Source organism: Budorcas taxicolor, chromosome 19 (genome assembly GCF_023091745.1).
Source record: "Budorcas taxicolor isolate Tak-1 chromosome 19, Takin1.1, whole genome shotgun sequence".
Lineage (NCBI taxonomy): Eukaryota > Metazoa > Chordata > Mammalia > Artiodactyla > Bovidae > Budorcas > Budorcas taxicolor.
Genome location: NC_068928.1, coordinates 60,425,241 through 60,443,110, shown reverse-complemented (window position 1 = coordinate 60,443,110; position 17,870 = coordinate 60,425,241). Strand labels below are relative to the sequence as shown.

Here is a 17,870-nt window from a genome sequence, read left to right as displayed (position 1 = left end):
TCTCCAACACCACAGTTCAAAAGCATCAAGTCTTCAGCGCTCAGCTTTCTTCACAGTCCAACTCTCACATCCATACATGACCACTGGAAAAACCATAGCCTTGACTAGATGGACCTTTGTTGGCAAAGTAATGTCTCTGCTTTTGAATATGCTATCTAGGTTGGTCATAACTTTCCTTCCAAGGAGTAATCGTTTTTTGATTTCATGACACAGCATAGCACAACCTATAATTTATATAGCTAAAGTCCCTCATTTTATTTTACTTTTTCGGCCCTTTCTTTAAATAATTTGCAGTGTGTGTGTGTATTTTTGAGTTGCTTGTTGATTAATAGTAATTGATTTCCTGCTCTTTTTGGAAGTGTTAAATAGTGGAAGGAGCCTTTTCTATTCCTCTCTATTAGCCTCTGTTAAATGCAGTTTAGTTATTTTTCTCTTGGGTGTAGCTCTGTAATTACATACTCTTCTATTTGCCGTTGACCTTGGGTCAGTGTTTCTCAACATCGACTGTGTATTGGAATCACCTGGGGGATCTTTTGGACACCAGTGCCCAGGCTGCATTTGGAACAAGTAATCAGAACTCCATAGGTAGGTCCAGGCATCAGCATGTTTTAAAGCTCCCTGGGGATGGGAAAGTACAGCCAAGGTTAAAAACCACTGCCTTGAATTTAAAGGTTCTGATGACTGGCAGGTCATAACCATGTGTATAGACGTCTTCAGATTTTAAGGGCTGAACTCAGACAGACTTAGTTCCCAGTGCCATAGCAGGCGTCCTTTGTTATGTTTCTGTGGCGGCAAGCAAAGAAAGATCGGGAAGGTGTTGTAACTTGGCCCACGTCTGTTAGCCAGCAGTGGTTTTTCCATCACCCAGTACAGTGACAGCCTCTGAGCTTGGTGAAAGCTCCCAGGCTCCAGTGATTAAGTCATTATCCCCAGGAGCCAGTCTTGACCAGAGTAAATGATCAGCACAGATGTTCCGATCCTGCCAGAGGGAATAACCTTCTCACGTTGTCGTGGGCGCGTACACGTTTGATGACATTTCTTACCGAGAGCCTGACTGACCGAGCTCAAGGTGATTTTTGTTTCATGTTAGGGAGACGCAGGGCCATTGAAAAGTTACACTCAACGAACTTTTATAAAGAGACATTGAGGTTATTTTGAACATACATGTCTGGGGATAATATTTCATAAGTGGCAACATTTTTAAGGGATGGCGTCAACAGCATTTTGCTCACAAAAATCTTTTTATAAACGCAAGATTCTAACCTTGTGACGTGGGGATTGCATGAGCATTTGTTAATACTATTCAAGGCTGAATTTCAACGATTTGGAGCTTGGGTTTCCTGAGCAAGAGTTAGAGAGACCTGAGCTGGGGGGGTGTGGGGGACCCCCTACCTATTCAGAAGGAAGACTCTGCTGAGAGCAGCTTCTCTGCTTCCATTTTACTGGGGATGTGACGTCCTTTATTGAGGGACACTGGAAAGAGAGTAGGGTTCTGTCGCCTGCACTAGCTGAATCCCAACGCAAGTGGTTGCAGCAGCAGGGGTTTCTTACACAAAGATACCTGGGGTGGCACCCGGAATTCCAGAGTTGATTAAGTCGGTCATTTAACCACCCTCCAGCTTGGGCGGGAATCTCTTCAATTTGTGACTTCCTTGGCCTTCTCTTTCTGGTATGGTTGCTCTCTAGCCCTAAATATCATGAAGTGGGCAGCAGAGGATGAAATGGTTACATACCACTGACCCAATGGACACGAATGTGAGCAAACCCCGGGAGATTGTGAAGGACAGAGGGGCCTGGCGTGCTGCAGTCCATGGGGTCGCAGAGTTGGACACGACTTAGCCACTGAACCACAGCAAACACCTGACTATTTCAAAGGGCTGGAAAAGAAGGGGGTCATTTCTCCTCTGGGTCTTGTTCTAATCAGGAAGGAAAAGCTTTTCAGGGGCTCCCGGCCGACTTCTCAGATTTCAAACCTGGAGCTGAATGCTGTTCTTTATTTCCCCCGCAACCCGTATCTGCAGGAGGGGTTAGTTTACTGTGGTTGGTGTAAGCTAGCGGTTAGCCAGCTTTTCTTGGTAAAGAGTCCCTGAATATCTGTGCTTTGTGGGCCACCTATGGTCTCTGCTTTAGGCTCCTCTTTCTTTTTTTTTTTATTTTAACCTTTTCTGTTGTTTAGTCGTTAAGTCGTGTCCTACTTGTTGCGACCTCATGGACTTCAGCATGCCTCCCCTGTCCTTCATTGTCTCCCAGAGTTTGCTCAAGCCCATGTCCATTGAGTCAGTGATGCCATCCAACCATCTCATCCTCTGTCACCCCTTTCTCCTTCTGTCCTCAATCTTTCCCAGCAGCAGGGTCTTTTCCATTGAGTTAGTTCTTTGCATCAGATGACCAAAGTATTGGAGCTTCAGCATCAGTCCTTCTAGTGAATATTCAGGGTTGATTTCCTTTAGGATTGACTGGTTTTGTTAACCTTGGAAAAGTGTAAATATCATTATTATATCTAGGGGTGTGTGCCAGACATGAACTCATCAATTGCTTCTCATCTCCTGTGGCTGGTGGAGGGGCCATCATCTCTGCCACCCATTTTTAGAACAAAGCTTTGATTTTGTTAGCAAACTGAGTGGGCAGCCAGCTGTTTGCTTCAGTATCTAATTTGTTAACTTTGTTGTGATGATTATTACATGTCATAGCTAAACAAAACAAAGAATGTAGTTCTGGGGGTATCACAGGCCCTCAACCAATGTATTTATATCATTATTGCTGTTCACGAGTATTGTCGTTGTTAGTAATTCTTGTTTCATCCCTGCAGAATTCTGTCATCTAAACTCGCCTGAGCTGTGTGCATGGAACTCTTTTCAGATTGTAGGAAAACATTATGTGGTGATTGTTTTTAGTTGGTTCAGTCTTCTGTTGTGGGACAGTGTGTCCTCTAAACTCCATATCTCATCAATTTATACAAAAATTTAAAGTTCAGAGATTATCATCTGAAGTGAATAGGTCAGACAGAGACAAATAGCATATCACGTATATGTGAAATCTAAAAAAAAATGACACACATGCACTTATTTTCAAAATAGAAACAAGTCACAGACGTAAAAAACGAACTTATGGTCACCAAAGGGGAAACACGGTGGGGAGGAATAAATTAGGAGGTTGAAATTAACGTATACACGCTCGCTCGCTTGCTAAGTTGCTTCAGTCGTGTCCGACTCTGTGCGACCCCATAGACGGCAGCCCACCAGGCTCCCCCGTCCCTGGGATTCTCCAGGCAAGAACACTGGAGTGGGTTGCCATTTTCTTCTCCAACGCATGAAAATGAAAAGTGAAAGTGAAGTCGCTCAGTCATGTCCAACTCTTAGCGACCCCATGGACTGCAGCCTACCAGGCTCCTCCGCCCATGGGATTTTCCAGGCAAGACTATTGGAGTGGGGTGCCATCACCTTCTCCGTATACACCCTACTATATATAAAATAAATAATCAGCAAAGACCTGCTGTACAACACAGGGGAATAACCTTCATGAGAAAAGAATCTGAAGAAGAACAGATGAATGTATGTGGACAACTGAATCAGTTTAAACCAGCACAACATCGTTCAACTGTTTTTTGTTGTTGTTCAGCTGTTCGGTCATGTCCAGCTCTTTGCGACCCCACGGACTGCAGCACGCCAGGCTTCCCCGTCCTTCACCATCTCCCGGAGTTTACTCAAACTCACGTCCATTGAGTTGGTGATGCCAACCAACCATCTCATCCTCTGTCATCCCCTTCTCCTCCTGCCTTCAATCTTTCCCAGCACCAGGATCTTCGCCAGCTAGTTGGCGTTTCGAATCAGGTGGCTAAATATTGGAGCTTCAGCATCAGTCCCTCAGTGAATATTCAGGATTGATTTCCTTTAGGACTGACTGGTTTGATCTCCTTGCAGTCCAAGGGGCTCTCAAGAACTGTATTCCAATATAAAATAAAAGTTTTAAAAGAAGTATTGTTTTGGCCAAAATGTTCATTCCGATTTTCCCCTAACATCTCATGGAAAAACCTGAAGGAAAATTTTGGCCAACCCAATAATTAGGCAATGGTCGATTTGATGAAGAAACACTGGGGTATGAATTCTCAAGACTTCGGCAGTCTTTTCATCAGAATGGAGTTCTTATTCTTACTATGTTTGCCTGCTTAGACTAGCTTGCAGAAAACCTTCACATTTCAGTGGCTTAATACAAGAAAAATATTATTCCTTGCTCATGCCCTATGTCCCAAATGAATCGTCAGGAAACCCCGCCCCATGCAATGACTCAGTGACCCAGCCGGATGGCGGCTCCGTCATCGTGTGGTTGTACCATCTGGAGAAGATGGTCTTGTCCCCCGTCTCTGTGACGACGGAGCATCTTGCTGCCTCAGCCCGGAAGTATTTCACGTCTCGTATTTCAGTGACCAGAACTGATCACAAGGGTCAATCCAGCGGCCTGGTGATCATGTTAGTTGCAGCCTGCTCACTCCTAGTTGTGGCTTGCAGGGTGCAATTCCCCGACCAGGGATCGAACCTGGGCCCCCCTATCTTGAAGAGCATGGAGTCTTAGCCATTGGACTACCAGGGAAGTCCCTCCTGCCTTATTTTAAGTTTGGATATTTTTTCTTAAGACCCATGCAAGAAATTTCATGATTGAGAAAAAGAGGAAGAAAGAAGAAGGTTGCCTGGATGAGCTCCCCTGGGGTGAGGCAAAACCAGCGACCCTCAGTGACCTCACCCAAGTGCTCTTTCGCTCACTTCACATCGGGTAAAGCTGGACAAGGCTCTGACTACACTCTTGCAGAAACGCCATGTACCAGAAATGGGTGTTGAAGGCGTCTGTGGCAGGAGAGGAGGGAACCAGAGACTCCAGCTTGGGCTTTTCACTGATTCCTGAACCAGAAGGGGCACCTGCCGTTGTTACTCACATCCCACCGTCCAGAACAGACCGCAGGGAGGCTCGGAAAAACGGGGAGATGTGCATGCACTCAGAGGGCGTTCGGTGTCTCTACTGCGTGTTTCAGAAATACAGAAGAATTTGTAAATGTGCGCTTCCCGTCCAAAGGACCCAAAGCATTTTGATGACGGTCATGGTATTCTAACTAAACTTCTATTTGAATCTGCATGCTTCACAGTTAAGAATGTGGATTTCTAGGAGAGCAGCTAAAGGATAGTGTAACCGAAGATAGTGACGACGTTGAGTTAGGGAAGATTCTAATGTTTGAAATTCTATGAATGATTTAAAAAATATATTTGGGGAAGAATAGTAATTAATTACACCGACGAACATTTGTAGCCCCAGGTAAAATATACTTAGAGAGAGCCGTTCATTCTCGTCTGAGGTGATAAATTCTGCTGCCTTGGGATGCAGCAAGCTGTAGGTTTGGCGTTTAGGGGTACACTGCCTCAGTTTCCCATATGGGGAAGCTGCACACTCAGCGGACCTTCCCTTAAGGGCTGCAAGCTGCCATCTCAAGATGAGACGAGTCAAGTGATGCTTCCGAGCTTTCCGCCGATGGCTAGTTGTCATACAACCTTGGGTCACTTGGCTTTCTGATTCTCAGTTTGTGAGCATGTTCAGTCGCTCAGTCGTGTCTGACTCTTTTTGACCCCAAGGACTACAGCCCACCAGGCTCCTCTGTCCATGAAAATTTTCAGGCAAGACTACTGGAGTGGGTTGCCATTTCCTTCTCCAGGGGATCTTCCCAACGCAGGGATGGAACCCGGGTCTCCTGCACCACAGGCAGTTTCTTTACCCACTGAGCCACTGGGGAAGTCTGATTCTCTGCGTTGTTGCTCGGTCACTCAGTTGTGTCTGACTCTTTGTGACCCCATGGACTGCAGCAGGCCAGCCTTCCCTGTCCTTCACTGTCTCCTGGAGTGTGCTCAAACTCATGTTTACTGAGTTAGCAATGCCATCCAACCATCTCATCCTCTGCTACGTAGAGCCAACTCATTGGAAAAGACCCTGATGCTGGGAAAGATTGAGGGCAGGAGGAGAAGGGGACGACAGAGGATGAGATGGTTGGATGGCATCACTGACTCGATGGACATGAGTTTGGGTGGACTCTGGGAGTTGGTGATGGACAGGGAGGCCTGGCGTGCTGCAGTCCATGGGGTCGCAAAGAGCCGGACACGGCTGAGCGACTGAAGGACAGTGTTATACCCCACTCCCCCGTGGTCCCCAGGGGTCCATGTGGCATGGTTTCTAAACCTCTTACGGGTACCCCTGGCTCAGCCAGCAGCTTGCCCAGCGGCAGCACGTGGTTGCAGTGAAATGGAAAGAACGAGAGAAACGGCTTGCCCTGGACGTCACGCCTTCCCCCTCCCACAGACGTGTCTTTCTTCCCCTTTTTACAGTGGACTCTGCGTGTGTTGTTGGGTCCCTGTGCCTGAGGGGTGGGAAACAGCCCTCGGGGGCTGCTGAATGGCCTTGCTTTGTCCACAGGTGTGTTTTCCCCACTGTTTGTGGTGCCTGACAGGGTCGTTTTTGTTCTGGGCTGAGTTGATTTGGGAAGGCGGGCTGCTGAGAAAGCCGCAGGGTGCTCTGGCCTCCAGGGGCCTCTCCGGAGAGCTGCTGCCCAGCACCCCTGAGGCGCCCCTCGGCCGGCAGAGGTCAGCTGGGGCCTCTGCCTTCTGTTCCAAGTCTGGTTCTGATAGTTATGGGAACTGTCACCAGCTTCTCTGGCTCCGGAGCGGCCAGGAACGAGCCCAGGCCAGCGAGATTCCACTTTAATTGTCAATCACACATCACCAAAAAAAATAAAAGAAGCCAGCTATGCGCTCTGCACCACTTTTCATAACTTTTCCTCCCTGCTTGGCAGTCAGATTGCTTTCTTTTGCAGAAAGCACGAAGTCAGTTTCGGTCAGAATTTCTGTGTAGAAATCCGAAAGCAGGCGGTTTGGAAAGCAAGGTGAAGTGAGGGGGGTTTTCTGCTCGCCTTGGGAATGAGTCGCACGCCCTCGAGGTGGGAACGTGCAAACGCCAGGCTGCCCTGTGCCCTGCCTGGAGCCCCTGGCCGTGCGCAGAGCCCCTCCCGGGCGGGCTTTGGATCCCACTGGGGGCACAGCCGGCTGGAGCAACCGTGCGGGCCGCCGCCTCAGTGAGCAGGGGCAGCTCAGCATCTTCTCTACGGGGCACGGACTCTGGTCTGCTGACCTGTGTCGCAAGGACATTCCAGCCGCCGGGAGAAGCTTGGCTGCTCTCTGGATTCCAGAACAGGCAGTCCTACCATAAAACGACTGCGGAACACACTGTGCTGTTCGGCGCTACTGGGTCTGCGTGGAGCCGCCTCCTTCCCCCCGGGGGCCACGACAGAAGTGGTTTCTAGACTGAACTCTAGACCCCCAGCCTAAAGGACCTTGGTTCGAGCCCCAGTTCTAGCCTGTGTTGGTCTGAGGGCTTTGGCTAAAGTTCTTAAGTGCATGCTGAACTGCAGCTTCCTCGTCCGTCTACAGGCCAGGGGTGTTTGTGCCCTGGTTGCGTCGCCCTGAGTGATGGGGTTCTGGTATTTCTGGGCAAATCTTGTCCTTCTTGGGCTTCCCTGGTGGCTCAGCCATAAGGAATCTCGCAGCCAATGCAGGAGACCTGGGTTCAATCCCTGGGTCAGGAAGATCCTCTGGAGATGGAATGTCAACCCACTTCCAGTATTCTTGCCTGGAGAGCTCCATGGACAGAGGGGCCTGGCTGGCTACAGCCCATGGGGTCAGAAAAATTGGACACCCTTAGCAACTAAACAACAACAGAGGCTAGTGACCGTATATAACAAACGTGCCCAGGAAAAGACAAGAATGCTGGGACCTGTGTTTTAATACTTCTCAGGACCAATTTGTGGTGTTGGGAAGACTCTTGAGAGTCCCTTGGACTGCAAGATCAAACCAGTCCATCCTAAAGGAAATCAGCCCTAAATACTCATTGGAAGGACTGATGCTGAAGCTGAAGCTCCAATACTTTGGCCACCTGATGCGAAGGCAGACTCATTGGAAAAGACCCTGATGCTGGGAAAGCCTGACGGCAGGAGAAGGGGGTGACAGAGGATGAGATGGTTGGATGGCATCACCGACTCAATGGACATGAGTCTGAGCCAGCTCCAGGAGACGGTGATGGACAGGGAGGCCTGGCGTGCTGCCGTCCACGGGGTCACAAAGAGCCGGACACGACTGAGCGACTGAACAACAGCACTTCTTGGGGAGGAATCTTGAGCTGCTGTTGTATCTAACCCTGAGAAGCACCCACTTGGCCTGCTCCACAGGCATCACGTTGTTCGGTGCTTATGGGCTGATGTTTGTTAGGAAGTGCGTGGCCTGCAACTAGGAAGTCTGAGATGATCAAGGGGGCAGAGGAGGAAGGAAGGGGGCTGTGTGGAGCTGTGAGTGCCATTGTGGCAGGCTTCCTTTCATTGTGTGTCGGTTGGTTCTTCTAGAGGCTCAGGACTGTGTTCCCTTCCATGTTCACTGCCGCCAGGTTGAGTATTAAGCAACGGTTTTCGACTCGGGCTTTGTGATGAGACAACACGGAACATCCTGGAAATGCTATGCTGTGTGTGTGCGTGATCAGTCCCTTCAGTCGTGTCCCACTCTTTGTGACCTCATGGACTGTAGCCTGCCAGGCTCCTCTGTCCGGGGGATTTCCCAGGGAATGGGTACCCACGCAAGCATTCTTGCCTGGGAAATCCCATGGACAGGGGAGCCTGGCAGGCTGCAGCCCACGGGGTTACAAGGGTCTAACACCACTGAGAACACATGGGCATTCCCTGGCCCAGGGCAAAGCCTGCAGAGAGCATAAACACGTTTAGATTAATGATCTTCTATGATTTTACAATTATTGAGACTTCCCCTGTGGTCCAGGGGCTGAGACTCCACACTCTCAATGCAGGGGGCCCAGGTTCAATCCCTGGTCAGGGAGCTGGATCCCACGTACTGCAGCTAAAGATTCTGCATGCCACCACCACGACTCGGCACAGGCAAAGAACAAGCGAGCTAGGAGCTGGAGTATCGGCAACTTTCCCTCCCAGAGCATCTTCTCTGGTCTGCCGACACGGCAGTGTGTCTCATACCACCCTCATTTGGATCTCTGTCCATTTCAGAGGTCTTGAATTTTTTCTAAGTGGATCGACTGTAAGTTCTTGAAGCTGAGCGATTTAGCATATCATTTTCAACTTGTGTGTTTTTTTTTTAAAGAGCCAAACGTATTTCATTGCAACCAAGGCATGCTAGCTATGCCAATGGTCACTTAACAATTATGTATAAATAGTCATCTTTACAACCCGTGTTTGCATATTCCATTTGAATGGAATATTTTGCAACTAAAAAAAGAAAACGTTTACAAAACTATGGTTAGTGTCTGCAGAAAGTAGTCACAATAAAATGCTAAGGGATAAAAGCGGTATTAAAATTACATACACAGAGAGGTCTTAATTGTATAAGAAATTTCTGTATCTATGTTAAATAGTTATACATATATTAAATAGTTAAAGATATGTGCACAAAAATAGTCTGCAAAGTCATACACCAAAATACTAACATTAGCTTTGCCTGGGTGGTTGGCATTCATTTGGGTAATTTTAATTTTCTTCTTTGCCCCTTTCTTTATTCTCTAAAGTTTTATAATCAATATTTTTACTTGTGAGCTCAGAAATCCAGTGCTGTATGTTTTTAAAAGTAATTTGTTATTCTTTAAGCCTCCCTGGTAAGATATCTTTTAAAATTTATTTTTATTTTTTATTTTGGCCAGTGATGAACAGGCTAGAAACCCAGAGTCCTAGATTTGAGATGTTGTTTTAGCCAAGAGGACTTGGAGAAGAGGGGTTAATGTACATAAATGATTGTTGACCCTGGAGAGGATTTGGAGATGACTTAACGTACAGGAATATGATCAGGGCTCAAGAGGTTTTCAAGCGGTGCCTGCCCCATCAGGTCTGCAGGATTCCCTGGTCTCTGCACATATTCTGGTGGTTTCCTAGGAGGTCGTCTGTCTACCCCGGCATGTGTTGATTGCAGCAAGACCCACTGCAGCTTGATTCCCAAGACCAAAATAGTCCATGAGTCACTCGGGTATATTCTGGATCAAAGATTTAAAGACCAAAGCATGCAAACGGTCTTCATGCCTTAGTCAGAGTGAACGTCAGTTAGTTTCGATGGCAAGGCTGCCAGCATGGCTGTCGCTCAGAGACAGCCAGAGTCGTGTCGCCGTGAAGACGGAAGGCTCCTTGTGAGCAGACGCTCCGGGTTACGGTGTGTGATGCAATGCTCTGTGATTTTAGTTGCTGGTTTGCATTCTCTGTGATGTTTAACGGGGCTTCCCTGGTGGCTCAGAAGGCAAGGAATTTGCCTGCAATGCCGGAGACCCAGGTTTGATCCCTGGGGCAGGAAGATCCCCTGGAGAAGGGAATGGCGATGTTTATGTTTAATGCAATGTAAGCTCCATGCCAAGCGCTGGATGAAGGACGCAGGCCAGAGCAGAGGAGAGCAGTATTATCAAGCACGGACCAGCAGGAGGCCATGCCCTTGACTAGCGGGGCCTGCCCGTCCTCACATCACTTGTCCTGGTTTCATCCTCAACAGTATCCTCTTTCATTCTCCAAAGTGTCCCGTTTGGGACGGTCATTTTATAGGGTTCCCCTGCGGCCGAGGTGGCTACAGGGTGGATCTGGATTCTATAATTTCATCTCTGTCTGCACAGCAGTTGTCTGCCTGGCAAAAATGTCACAGCCACACCCAAGGGCACAGGCTTCATAATGCCCCGCCCCTCCCTCCCCTGCAGTGGCTGCTGCCGACGCCTCTGTATTTGTGAAGCCTTTTCAGATAGAGAAATGGAACAGCTGAGGGAGCGCTGGAAGATGAAAGCTCCAGACGGCTGCATTTCCGTCCCCACAGCTGACCCGAGTGAAAGTCGTGCATCTAGGATTCTGAATAGCACATTCAGGGGCCAATGGGAGAAAACCCTGAAAACACAGTGAGACGGGCAAGCCGCCTTGACTTTCTTTATGCTGAGTTGGGAGGATGTTGGCCAAAGGGAGAAAACCCTGAAAACACAGTGAGACGGGCAAGCGCCTTGACTTTTTTTATGCTGAGCTGGGAGGATATCGGCCAATGGGAGAAAACCCTGAAAACACAGTGAGACGGGCAAGCCGCCTTGACTTTTTTTATGCTGAGTTGGGAGGATATCATAAATATTTTTTTTAATCTACTTTTAATTGAAGCGTAATTGCTTTACAATACTGTGTTGGTTTCTGCCCAACGTCGAGCCTTGACTTTGGTTCTTTGACTTTTAAGCCACAGATTGTCTTCTTCTTCGTGAGAATTTGCAATCCTGTTTCTTTCATCCCTTTGTAGACACCCCCTCGATCCCCTTTTCCTTTAGAAGAATGAGTGTTGAACAGGCCGCACGGCAGATTGGCTCAGGATTTAACACCCCAAGGCTTCCCAGGTGGCTCAGTGGTGAAGAATCTGCCTGCTAAGCAGGAGACACAGGTTCAGTCCCTTGGCGGCGAAGATCCCCTGGAGGAGGAAACGGCAATCCACTTCAGTATTCTTGCTTGAGAAATCCCATGGACTGAGGAGCCTGGAGGGCTTCAGTATATGGGGTCGCTTAGCTACTAAACAACAACAATTACCCTAGAAGCCGGAAAAATCAGTCTCTAGGGACGAATTCAAGGAGGAGTCACACTGAGATGAGTGTGGTTTGACAAAGGCCGCGAAGTTTTCTGGTTCCTGCCCTAGGAGCCGATAAATGAGGCCGGGAAGAAATCTGCATCTTCTGAATTAGGGCATGCGTTTCTGGAAGCCCTAGTGCTCCATAAATTTAAGATGAAGGATTGTGCTCCTTTAAAAGGAAAATGGCTGTAAAATTTTCTCGGGTCCATGAGCCTGCTGAGAGCTGATGATCACTGTGTATCTTCTCCCTGGAAAATTGTGCACGTGACGCACAAAGAACACTGTCCCTCCTTTCAGAGGGTTCAGCCCATTTCACTGTGTGGATTGCAGGTTAATGCAGCAGATACAGTCAGTTGCTGCTCTGATAGCCACGCTTTGTCACCACCCTTCCTTCTTCCTGTAAGAAGCCCCGTTCTCCTTGGGTATGTCACCTCCTCTGTGGGATTTGAGGGCTTGAGGGTTGGCCCCGACCCCAGCCCCGGGTGGAGGCGATGGGGAGGATGGTTGCTCTAAGCCAATCATGATGGTCCTGTGTCTTTTGCCAGAGACTGGTTCTGGCACACTTATGTGATGCTTTGGTGGCAAATGAGACAGAAGTGTCATTCTGCTGGGGAGCTTTGGGCAAAATTTCACCACTCTCAAACTGAGGAGCATCCGGTAGTGTGCAGCAAGCTGTCTTGACGCTCTTTTAGAGGTATTAGAGGAAGGGGCAAATGCAGGGCTGCACGCATGTCCATCTAGTCAAAGCTGTGGTTTTTCCAGTGGTCGTGTATGGATGTGAGAGTTGGACCATAAAGAAAGCTGAGCACCGAAGAACTGATGCTTTTAAACTGTGGTGTTGGAGAAGACTCTTGAGAGTTCCCTGGACTGCCAGAAGATCAAACCAGTCCATCCTAAAGGAGATCAGTCCTGAATATTCACTGGAAGGACTGATGCTGAAGCTGAAACTCCAATACTTTGGCCACCTGATGTGAAGAACTGACTCACTGGAAAAGACCCTGATGCTGGGAAAGATTGAAGGCGGGAGGAGAAGGGGACGACAGAGGATGAGATGGCTGGATGGCATCACCAACTCAATGGACGTGAGTCTGAGTGAACTCTGGGAGTTGGTGATGGACAGGGAAGCCTCGTGTGCTGCAGTCCACAGGGTCACAAAGAGTTGGACACGACTGAGCGACTGAACTGACTGAGCTGACGCGTGTTTATATTTGTGTGTGCGCGCTCAGTCGTGTCTGACTCTTTGTAATCCTGTGGACTATAGTCTGCCAGGCTCCTCTGTCCATGGGTCTCAGGCAAGAATACTGGAGTGGGTTGCCATTTCATCCTCCAGGGGATCTTCATGGCCCAGGGATTGAATCCACGTCTCCTGCGTATCTGTGTATGTACACACAAATTCACACGTGTCCTGCCTCTGATGGGCAGGCTGCTGAACGGGCCAAGAAGAAATGACACTAAATCACGATGACCGTGCTGACATTGACCCCACCGCCCGACACTGAAAGGAAACAAGTCTGCGTGTAGAAACCCCAGGGATGGAGCATGAATCGAGGTGTTGCTGGAGGAGGTTTTTCTCATGCTGAGGCCATACCTGAGCCTTTACCGACTCTTTTGTGACCCATGGACTGTCGCCCCCCCAGGCTCCTCTGTCCATGGGATTTCCAGCCTGGAGAGGGTTGCCATTTCTTTCTCCAGAGGATCTTCCCGACCCAGATATCTAAGCCACGTCCCTCGCGTCTTCCGCATTGGCAGTCGAATTCTTTACAGCTGAGCCGTGAGATTAAGAGACGCTTACTCCTGGGAAGAAAAGTTATGACCAACCTAGATAGCATGTTCAAAAGCAGAGACATTACTTTGCCAACAAAGGTCCATCTAGTCAAGTCTGTGGTTTTTCCTGTGGTCATGTATGGATGTGAGAGTTGGACTGTGAAGAAGGCTGAGCGCCGAAGAATTGATGCTTTTGAACTGTGGTGTTGGAGAAGACTCTTGAGGGTCCCTTGGACTGCAAGGAGATCCAACCAGTCCATTCTGAAGGACATCAGCCCTGGGTGTTCTTTGGAAGGAATGATGCTAAAGCTGAAGCTCCAGTACTTTGGCCACCTCATGTGAAGAGTTGACTCATTGGAAAAGACTTTGATGCTGGGGGGGATTGGGGGCAGGAGGAGAAGGGGACGACCGAGGATGAGATGGCTGGATGGCATCACGGACTCCATGGACGTGAGTCTGAGTGAACTCTGGGAGATGGTGATGGACAGGGAGGCCTGGCGTGCAGCGATTCATGGGGTCGCAAAGAGTCGGACACGACTGAGCGACTGAACTGAACTGAGCCACCAGGGAAGCCTTTATCAGGCCACCCCACCGTTCAGCCTAGTGGCTGCTTTGGAACAATGAGGCCTGTGATCAAACCAATGGATCCCTCGGTCACACACCCGTTGCACAGGCTGGGACGCAGATCTGTGCCTTGGTCTGCCGCCTCGTGGTGTGGGGCGCCCCGCCGGCGGGCTCGGCGTTCTCGCAGCCGTGGACGCACTGGTGCGCTTGCAGAGGCCTTCAGGGCAGGGAAGGCACAGCTGTATTTGGGTTAAGTGAGCATGAAGTCCAGGAAGCCTGTCGCTCTCTCCTCCTTCCCTTTAGGGTGCCAGTGGTCTGTTAATAATTAACCTCCCGTGGGGAGCCGGCTGAGACCCTTGAAGGTGCTGAAGGACCGACTCTGACTTTGCTGTTGCTCAGTGGGGCATCCACGGTGGCAACGGTTGGGTCGTTGGTCAGAGGGAGCCTGTATCCCGGGCACAGGCATAGCCTCCTTGCCTGCCACCTGAGCTGCCCAATCCTGGGCGCCTGTGTGCCAGGTCAGGGGATGGAGAGAGGAGGCTGGCTGACGTCCACAGGTGATTCATGCATTCTTCCGAGAACACCTCAGGCACCCAGATCTGCTGACTCACGTGGCCCTGGGGGCAGGCGGATTGCCCCACAACCTCCGCTGCTGCTGGGCGCTCTTGGGCTTCAGCCCACATTGCTGCTGCGTCCTGACTCTGAGCTCAGAGCTTGAAATAGAGGCATGCGCGGGAGAGCCTTGTTTATCAGCGTGATCTCAGCCGGTAGGAGGGCCCAGGGGATGAGGCAGGGCGGAGGGGCGGCCCGCGCCGCGGTCACCGATGGAGACAGCTGGTGTTTAAACCGTCTAAGAGCCCCGCCGGCGGACCTGAGAGCTGTGCGTCCCGGGTTCCGTGGGGTTTCATCGCGCCTGCCCATCCCGGTTCGCGGATCACAGTGGTCCCACGTGCTTCAGCACCGGGTTCCTCCGCTGTCAGAGAACTCAGCGCAGGGACCCCGAGATAGCAGAGGGTGCTCGGGGCAGCCAGAGAGGAGGCGGTTTGGCTCCCTCCGTTTGGAAGCTGCTCAGAACCTGTGCTGAGTTAGAAAAGCCGCATCGGGGAGGCAGGTTGGGGGGTGGGGGGCGGTGGAGAGAAACCCGGAGCGTATACAAGTTGTCCCGTGCACACACCCCACTCCAGGTGGTAAAGCAGGAGAATCCAGGCTGGGGCAGAGTACAGCTCGGTGCACTCTTGATCTCACCGCACAGCCTTGCGATCGCCCTGGCCATTCTAAAGTTCAGTCCTGAGGCGTCGGGCGGCCCGCAGCCCAGCTACCGCAGAGCCGGGGAAATGCCCTCAGCCCTGAGGACACAGACTGGGAGGGGTTTCGAGCTGAGCTGTGGGTTAAACGTAGGTGTCTCCATTTCTCCTCCTGGGTCAGATCAAGCTTGCGCTTGCACCTGGATTCAGTTCATTGCAAACTGACGCGGTCAGGTTCATAATGCGCAGAAGGGAGGGTGGGGTGTGGTCGGTGATCACAGCTTCTGCAAGGACGTCTGCCCCAGGTTGCCTTCTGCTAGGAAAGGGACGACTCCAATAGCTGTATCTATAGCTGTGTTTCTCCTTTTATAAAATGAGTTAATGAAATCCTTACATTCATCTTGATTTTTTAAATAAATATCTAGGAATTTAATTTTGATGTGATACTGTTACCTATTCACATCCCTTATTCCAATGTCATCCATTTTTGTAGTAATTAATGTCCTTTGCGTTTTTTTTTTCTCCTTTAATTGGAGTAGGATTGCTTTACAATGTTGTTAGTTCCCGCACTACAATGAAGCGAAGCAGCTCTGTGTGCACACATCCCCTCCCTCCTGGGCCTCCCTGCCCCTCCCCACCCCGCCCCCAGGTCATCCCAGAGCCCCGGGCTCAGCTCCCCGAGCTGTACAGCAGCTCCCCACTGGCTCTTTTTTATACGCGGCAGTGTATATACGTCAGTGCCACAGAAAGCCTTTTTAAAGAAACAACTAATGGTCTATGTATGCGGAGCGGTATTAACTATAACAGAACTTCAGTGTCACTGTAGGGCGTGAGCAGTTTCTCGCAGCCGTATGCGACAGCTTTTGACTGATGGTGAGTGTATTTGGGGAACTAAGCCCAGGAAATGTGCTTTCACTTTCTAGAGTGTGTCTTTGGCTGCACGGTTAGTAGTATTTGCTCTCTTCCCCCGCACAGAAGAGTTTCGAGAGTAACCCAATATTCCCAAGTTGACAGTTTTCTTACTTGTTTGTAAAATTTAAGAAAAAAAGTCATTTAAAAGAATCTTTCAGGGCCGTCCCCGGGGGTTCAGTGGCTAAGACTCCAGGCTTCCAGTGCAGGGGCCGGGTTCCGTCCCTCGTCAGGGAACTAGACCCCACGTGCTGCAACTGAGACTCGGTGCGGCCAAATGAACAGGAAAAAAGAAGTAGAATTGTTAGATCACACAGTCTCTTTCCAAGTTTTAATGAAATAGCTTGTTTTTGTAGAGTGGCTACGAGATTCAAATGCACGAAAAGGACAGCGCAGAGCGTTGGCCTCAGAAGATGTTCATTCTATTAGTTGTGTCGTCTGTAAACTCGCCTGACCACAGAACTTTCCAGCAAAGGAATCGAGTCCAGAAAAGTCAAGCGACTTCTGTCTCTAAGTTTCTAGTTAGCGGCAGATTCAGAAAAAGAGCTGAGTTTCTGACAACGTCTAAACGCTCGACCACCTCGCACCACTTCTTTCTGGCCCTTTAAAGGCTGTCCTTTAACTTGCTGTTAACTGTTTGCTGGCTTTTCTGGCATTTGATTTTCTTCTTCACTTTTTAAACTAGGTTTCTGAAGAGGTCGCATGTTTACATGGGTCAAATTGAAAAAGCACACAAAGGTTTACAGTTCATTGTCTTTTTCCTACTTTGTCCTCTGTTTTTACTATCACTATTTTCTAATGTATTTTTCCAAAGACTTTACACATGTATGAGCAAATCTGTTTATACATTTCTTGCCATTTTTAAATACAAAGTAGCATCTAGTCTTTTGCATCTAGAGTTTTTTGCTTAATGTACTAAGGTATTTCTATATTAATGTACTAAAAATTCCATATTCTCTTTTCAACTACACAGAAGTTCATTGTTCAAACGCCCTACGCTTTACTGAGTCCAACGTTGGTTCCGTGCATTTGATGTGACAGTGTCGTGTTGAGTAAACTTGTCCATCCATTATTTTCCATAAAAGGGAGCTACCTCTGCAGGATATGGGTCTAGTGATGGAATTCCTAAGACAAAGGGAACATGCATTTGTAAGATAGATTTTTGTTGAGCTACCCACAATAGGGCCAATTTACTCTCTTACCATCATCTTAGGGAATTTTAAATTACAAGGAGAAATTATAATACCATACGAGGCCCTACTTCTGGAGAAGGCAATGGCACCCCGCTCCAGTACTCTTGCCTGGAAAATCCCATGGATGGAGGAGCCTGGTGGGCTGCAGTCCATGGGGTCGTTAAGAGTCGGACACGACTGAGCGACTTCACTTTCACTTTTTGCTTTCATGCATTGGAGAAGAAAATGGCAACCCGCTCCAGTGTTCTTGCCTGGAGAATCCCAGGGACGGGGGAGCCTGTGGGCGGCCGTCTATGGGGTCGCACAGAGTCGGACACGACTCAGGCCCTACGTCATTTATCTGGTGATAGTTGCTTATTTGAGGGTTGATAGGAGTCAAGGCAAAACCAGAGATCAGGAACAGGTCAAGGACAGTCAGTTTTGCTGCTTCTATTCAACCGTGTATTGCCAGGGCATTTAGGCAAGAACATGAAATAAAACCCATCCACACTGGAAAGGAAAAAGTAAAAATATCACTATCATATAGAAAACCCCAAGGAATC

General features: G+C 49.1%; 1 protein-coding gene across 4 annotated transcripts in view; it reads left to right on the top strand.

Annotated features, from left to right (window-relative positions):
* MAP2K6 (mitogen-activated protein kinase kinase 6) overlaps positions 1-17,870 on the top strand; it is a 107,703-nt gene that overhangs the window by 35,827 nt on the left and 54,006 nt on the right. Inside the window, exon 1 of one of the 4 annotated variants that reach the window (XM_052658313.1) lies at positions 12,087-14,749. The exons of 2 other annotated variants lie outside the window; for them this stretch is intronic. In XM_052658313.1, coding sequence (XP_052514273.1) covers positions 14,710-14,749 — 40 coding nt within the window. In that variant the 5' untranslated portion in view covers positions 12,087-14,709. Of the gene's footprint in view, positions 1-12,086; positions 16,100-17,870 lie in introns of those variants that run through there. One more of the 4 variants, XM_052658314.1, reaches the window with a different exon arrangement.